The following is a 6,906-nucleotide window of genomic DNA, read 5'->3' on the forward strand; positions in this document are numbered from 1 at the left end:
CTCCTCCGGCAGAATGTGCGTCCACTGTCGTGGCTGGACGACAATTCCGATTATTCAGTTGCCCATTCAGGAAAACAAACTTCCCACTTCGTGTTTCGCATAGTTCAGCTGAGCAGTCCTCTAGAGCTCAATTAGAGTATTCTTCATGTGAAGGTCGATTTTAGGATTGACCGATGCTGATAGAGCTCATGTTATGTATTTCTGCGTGTGAGTTGATTGTTCCTGCTCATGTAGTTGAGGGTTGGATTGGATGCCCAGAATTTAGATAATTTTGCAAGCAACGCCAGTTCCGGTTGTCTGTGCTCACGTGTTTTCGTTTGAACTTTTTGATTGTTTTTTTTGTTTTTGTTTTGTTTTTTTGTTTTTTTTTTGGTGAAGGTCCTTTCATGCTAGAGTGAGGTTGAGCTACTGAGTTGAATTATTTTAGGCGTATTCCAAGTCTACCTGAGTTGAATTGGATGGGTGCTCGATTTTGCAATAAGATTGAAGTTGTAAGTTATCGACGATAGAATTCATAGTTATTTTGCATTGAGGATAGACGATTTGGAAATATGTTGCAGTTTCATGAGCAGATTGTTGGAGAGATTGTGGAAGAAAATGGCGTCACTGTAATTGCAGCAGGTTTAGGGTTAGCTAAAGTTTTGGCTGCTCTTGTTAGAATACATTCTGCAGAGAATGGCTTGGTACTACTTCTTTCGACCTCGGATGTACAACGCCAGGCACTTGTGGAAGAAATTCAAGAACAAGACGCTGCTGCCCCCCTTCCTAAGGATATCAACAATCAGTATACGAGTGCAGAGAGGATTGAAATGTACAACAAAGGGGGTGTGTTTTCCATCACGTCGAGAATTCTTATAGTTGACATGCTGAATGAGCGTGTTCCATTCAAAAAAGTAGCAGGAATTATGGTCAACAATGCGCATCGTTTGACGGAAACTTGCGCCGAGGCATTTATTGTAAGGTTATTCCGACAAGCAAATAGAACAGGATTTATTCGGGCGTTTTCAGATCGACCTCAAGCAATGAGTTCCGGTTTTAACAAAACCGAAAGAATAATGAAATCATTGTTTGTGAGGAGATTATATCTTTGGCCAAGATTTCATCTCTCAGTAAGCGACGTTCTTGAGGAGAATCCCCCCTGTGTTGTTGATATACGGATGCCGTTGACATCCGCCATGGCTGGCATCCAAACTGCCATTGTAGAAGTGATGGATGCCTGTTTGAAGGAGCTTAGAAAGACGAACAAAATTGATGTAGAAGAATTGACTGTTGAGAACGGTCTTTTGAAATCCTTTGATGAGATTGTTAGGTCACAATTAGATCCTATTTGGCATACTTTAGGATGGAAAACGAAGCAGCTAGTAGGCGATCTCAAAACTTTAAGAAAATTAGCTGATTATCTACTTCGATACGACTCTGTGACGTTCTTGAAGTACTTGGACACTTTGCGAGTAACAGAAGGTGTGAGGTCAGTGTGGATTTTTGCGAATCCCACCCACAAGATCTTTGAATTAGCAAAGAAACGGGTTTATTCGCTAGTCAGGGCGGATGGTACTCGCGTCGCTCAAGCGAAGACTGGTCGTGGAGGTCGAGGAGGAAGAGGCCGAGGAGGAAATCAGGTGCGGTCAAAGAGAAAAATGGGAGGTGAGCTAAAAACATCAAAGAAGTATCTTCGTGTGCACGTCTCTTGATATGGATTGGATGGAATAGACTGTAAATTTGCAGCAGCACTGCGGCCCTTGAGTTTGAGAATTTACATATGTGTTGTGCATTTTGCACAGCTTTGTGCTAATCTATTTCTGATATCCTATTGCTTCTTGTCATTTAGTCCATCATTTTTTGTTTTGTTTTGTTCTTTTTCAGGTCAGTGCGGAATTGGGTAAATTCAATTGTTTCAATCTTATGAAAATTGTGTCCTCACTAAGCTGTTTGTGTTCAGGTAATGGAGAGTTAGAACATGAGAACATCAGTGCAACCAAGCTAGAGAAAACTAATTCTAGTACAGATGTCAATTCTGCCGCTTCTTCGAGCTGGAAAGATCCTCAGCAGGGTGCAAGTGCTCAAGATGGTCCGGCCGAACTCTCTGATGCTACAGAGGGAACTCAAGAAGTTCAGGTCGAAGTTTTTATAGAGGAAATGCCCAAGTGGAGACTTCTGCGGGTACTCTTCCGTCATTCGATTGTGTCTTTTTTTGTCCTTGCTTGGCTAATACGTACTAAAAGCTCTGAGAAATTTACCTCCTCATTGTCGTTCATAAAATTTCTCTCGCGTGCAATGCAGGCAGGTATTGCGACTTTTGCACTAATTAAGATGCGAATTAGGTTCTCAGTCAGACATGTATTATGTGTTTCGGTAGTCGACTCTGATTCGTGTTGTTCGTTGCGTAATTATTTGCTTGAACTTTCAGTTCTAATCTTCGTACTATGATATCGTTGCACGAAAGCATTTACTGTTCATCGTTTTCAATGGTAGCGACTTCTAGCCTCATTTTCAGATAGTCTCTAACATCTACTGCGTGGCATCAACTTTTTTTGGGGTTTCAGGAAGTGCTAGAGGAGATTGAGGAGGAAAGGCAAAGGTCAAAGGCTGAAAAAGCAATAGAGGGATCGTCAGAGTGTGCTGGAGAGGAAGTTGAGGATGTAGTGCTTGTAGCATGCAAGGACGAACGCATGTGTCTACAGCTGCAAGAAGTTGTGCATTATGGACCTGAGAAGGTAATGACGACCGTAGATTTTACTTATTTTATGCCTCTTTTTTCTGATGAATACTGTCAGTACTAGTTTAGTTCAATAGAACTGCTGCGCAATACATAAAACATGTCTTTCTCTTTTTTATAAATCAATCCACATGAGATGCGTAAAATTACTTGGCTAATTAAACTCACATGGATGAGTGGTTTGGCAGCTTTGGCAAAATTCCACATAAGATCTTATTCTTTTCCATGCTTTGACATGTGCTTTAGACGATTTCGAGGATAGCCCCTCTGTGGTTTCAAAGAGTTCTTGTTTTATATGTTGCAGGCCATGCGAGAGGAATGGACAAAGTACTTGCTAAGTAAAGCTGACCTTCAGAGAATGAAGACGCGCACCAAGAAGGTACCAACTGGTTCCAACCCAAAGTGGGCTGGGGTTATGATTGGAAAGGGAGGTCATCCAGTATTCCCAACAGGCGAGGTTAGGAATCGAAACGAGTCGAGTGAAGAACTGAAAGCTTTGGCGGCTGCTGCTAGTGAGGTTGCCCAGGCAAATGTGGAAGTTATTGGAGTTGGAGAAGATGCGGCTCCACGAAATGAAACAAGTTCCAAGGGAAGGGCTACAGGCAGAGGAAAGGCAAGGGGGAGAGGAAGAGGAAGAGGAAGGGGAAGGGGAAGAGGCCGTGAAGTAAGCAGTGAAGATCAGAAAGGTACGTCAGTGTGCAACTTGGATGCTATTTGACATAGATTACACGTCCTGTAGATGTTTCCTGCTCTACATCATATTTGTTTTTGAATATCTTCTGTTATGTAGCCATCTCGGAACTTACTTCCTGGAGATGTTTCAATTTGGCGTTGAGTATTCCGCTTACAGTGCACCGATTTACAGGTTCCTTAGATTTGAAGGTTGCTGATGTGGATGTTGCTTGCATAAAGCAGTTCAATGTTGAGGTTGATGGTCTTTGTCAAGGCTTATGTTAGTTCTTGTGACTACATTTTATATTTAGTGCTTCCTGTGTATGTTGGGTTGAAATACATGAACGTGTAAGCCACACTTGTGTGGCTTCTTAATTTTCACGGAGATCATTGGCGACCTTTGTAGGAAAGGGATTGAGTTCTGCTCAAGGATCCAGCTTGGAGAACAGTAATACCATCGAGTCAGCAGTTAAGATAAGGTTGACAGGGTCAGCGCTAGACCCTTCCGAAGTTGCGCATGTTAGAAGAAACACCTCAATCTCTGAGTCTGGAAATGAGGTCTCGGAAACGGAAACGTTCTTGTTAGGAGAGAAACAACCCAAGTCAGTACCGCCAGTGCATTTCTATGCTTTAGAGAGTGAGCAACGAATTTTGGAACTTTTGCGGCCATTATATGTTATAGTGTACGATTCTGACATGGCGTTTGTACGAGAATTGGAAGTGTACAAAGCAATGAATCAAGGTCGTCCACTTAAGGTGTATTTCCTGTTATATGAGGACTCAACTGAAGCCAGCAGGTTTGAATCCAGTATAAAGAAGGAGAATGTTGCTTTTGAAAATCTAATACGGCAAAAAGCGACAATGACCATTCCTGTGGACCAGGTATTGCATTGTCTTCTATGCTTGAGTCGCTAACGTCTTTGATAATTTCAGGTTGTCTTGTATTTTTAGGGCTTGTTTCGTTCATCCTCTTAATGTATTTGTTTATAAGTTGCAGCTCTTAGAAGTCTTTGTAGCAACATCTTATCTGATGATAACTTCTTCTTTTTCTCAATATAGGATGGAAGACTGTTAGATGCGTCTCCAACAAAAGCCACTGCAACAGGTGTGACGTTGGATACCAGGAAGGGTGTTGGACGTAAGCAAGCTCAAAAGCAGATGCAGGTAGATCCCTATACGCTAAGATATTTAGTTTTTTTTCAGAGAATATTTTTTCCGTTTAAATGTAAACCTAGGTTTTGATTTTATCATTTAACTTGCATTGTCTCTTATTCAGTTTCTGCTGTCCAGTCTGCTGAAAAAGTGATTGGAATGTGCAGGTGGTGGTTGACATGAGAGAGTTTGGAAGTAGTCTTCCTTCCGTGCTTCATCAGCAGGGTATGAAGATCTTGCCAGTTACTCTTGAAGTTGGTGATTACATCCTCTCTCCTGACATCTGTGTAGAACGGAAGAGTATTGCAGATCTATTCTCCAGTTTTTCATCTGGACGATTATATCATCAAGCTGAAACCATGTCGCGATACTATAAGTATCCAGTGTTGCTTATTGAGTTCTCTCAGGATAAGAGCTTCTCTCTCCAGGTAAGCTGATTCATTGTGAACATCTGTCTATTCTTCGTCATCTTTTGGGAAGTTGCAAGTGCTTTCATGCAAGGATATCTGATATTGTTGACTGTGCACTCTTCAGGCTGCCAGTGACATAGGGGAAGACATTGCACCTGCCAATATTATTTCGAAATTATCATTGCTGGTGCTCCACTTTCCACGTCTACGAATCGTGTGGTCCCGTAGCCTCCATGCAACTGCCGACATATTTATGGCACTGAAGTCTAACCAGAATGAGCCAGACTTAGACCGAGCCATGCGTGTTGGGGTACCTACTGAAGATGGACTTATCGAAGGTGATATCAGGTTTGAAATTTTCACTACCCTCTTTTCTGCCACCATACTAAAATTCTGAGCGATCTTGTTATATTTTAATGATTAGATTGAACGATTTTTTGTTTTTTAGCTTGCTATGTATGGGCGTCATGTTGGACAATGAAGGGATAGGTTTTATTAACATTCTTGGCCTTTGATTGTTTTGTAGAGCTGAGAATTTCAATACCACTGCCGTGGAGCTTCTGCGTAGATTGCCAGGAGTCTCGGATGCAAATTACCGGTCACTTATGGCGGGATGTAAGAGCATTGCAGAAATGGCTTTGCTTTCAGTGGATGAATTAGCGGAGTTGATGGGAGGCAAACAACCGGCGCGTATGCTTCGAGAATTTTTGGATGCGAAGTGTCCAACTCTGGTGTAAAATATTTAATGTAATATAGTTTAATTAATGGTGGGTTTTCAAGCAGTAAGCTGCTGGATTCCAGATGTCTTTTATCCAGAAGTATTGTCAAAACTTTACAACTTCCAAGGTCGATGCATGTCAAAGTTATTTGCTTGCTGAATCATTATGTCAAATGGTTAAACAGTAGGAGACCCTTTTTAATGCAATTCATTTGCCAATTGATTCTTGTATCTGAACCGAAGTTGCAACCCTCATCAATTGTTACTGGCTGTATGCTTACCACTTTTATCCTTGTACTCAAGCTAGAACTTCTCATGCTGTTGAGTCTTCAAAGTTCTGTTGGGTTTGTTTCATCCATTGAAGTTCCACATATGAAATGCATTACAGAAGATGACCAGGAGAAAACGTTTTAGTAAAAGCTACACCTAATAGAAGGATTACGTGTGGAGATTAATGGGAGAAACAGTTTGTTGGAAAGGAGGAAATTCGTTTTTCCATGATGTGACCAACCTAGACTGTGGTATCACGTCACAGACAGATGCTCTGCTACCAGCCCTTCTCCAATTGTCCAACATGAAAACTAGGTGACCCACACTCTATTTCCATTGTCATGGATAATTTGACTGGTGAAAAGGGGGGTAACTTGGAGACATTTCTTGGGGAATACAAAAACCAATAGAATGTGACTTGTTATCTCTTCTTTAAAAGAAAAATGTAATATTCTAAGAACAAGGTATTTAAACTATGTTGTTTTAAGGACAGATTTGATGAGGGGTTGTGAATTGGATTGGATTATTTATTTGTTTATGTATAAAATAGTATTGGGATTCTATGATCATAGTCTTCAAAAGTATTAAATTAGTCTAAATTTATTGTTGTTAGAGTGGTCCACACGGTTCTTCATATTATTTTTATATTTATTTTTCTTTGTTATTATTTGATAATACAAAATTATTAATAACATCAAGAAATAATGGTAGGCTAAAGAGAGAGCATTGTGTTTTTTACAACTATTGTTCACAAGAAATCCCTTATTTATATTGATGTCTTATAACATCCATTTTGAGTTTTTTTATAAATAATCTTGATTAGAATTTGTTAAAATTGGATACTTTCTATTTCAATTAATTTAATATAATTTATGATTTTTATAGATAGGATTTTATAAATAATCATATTAATATATATTAGTTATTATATATTATTCATATTAAACATATAATTCTTAATTTAACAA

The 6,906-nt window shown here is 39.9% G+C and overlaps 1 protein-coding gene across 1 annotated transcript; it reads left to right on the forward strand.

Annotated features, from left to right (window-relative positions):
* Positions 1 to 111: 111 nt before the first annotated feature.
* Positions 112 to 5,768, forward strand: LOC112295634 (DNA repair endonuclease UVH1). The gene is made up of 9 exons (XM_024547473.3): positions 112 to 1,644; positions 1,940 to 2,160; positions 2,544 to 2,714; positions 3,021 to 3,402; positions 3,795 to 4,270; positions 4,448 to 4,552; positions 4,708 to 4,968; positions 5,075 to 5,298; positions 5,477 to 5,768. The coding sequence occupies exons 1-9, from the start codon at positions 552 to 554 to the stop codon at positions 5,685 to 5,687; spliced, it is 3,144 nt and encodes a 1,047-aa protein (XP_024403241.1). The 5' UTR covers positions 112 to 551; the 3' UTR covers positions 5,688 to 5,768.
* Positions 5,769 to 6,906: the final 1,138 nt, after the last annotated feature.

This window comes from Physcomitrium patens, chromosome 18 (assembly GCF_059467195.1).
Source record: "Physcomitrium patens ecotype Gransden chromosome 18, ASM5946719v1, whole genome shotgun sequence".
Lineage (NCBI taxonomy): Eukaryota > Viridiplantae > Streptophyta > Bryopsida > Funariales > Funariaceae > Physcomitrium > Physcomitrium patens.

Coding starts and splice junctions, on each gene's coding strand:
- LOC112295634 (XM_024547473.3), top strand. CDS start 552: ATGTTGCAGTTTCATGAGCAGATTGTTGGAGAGATTGTGGAAGAAAAT. Junction 2,715..3,020: donor TGCATTATGGACCTGAGAAG/GTAATGACGACC, acceptor TATATGTTGCAG/GCCATGCGAGAGGAATGGAC. Junction 4,969..5,074: donor ATAAGAGCTTCTCTCTCCAG/GTAAGCTGATTC, acceptor TGCACTCTTCAG/GCTGCCAGTGACATAGGGGA.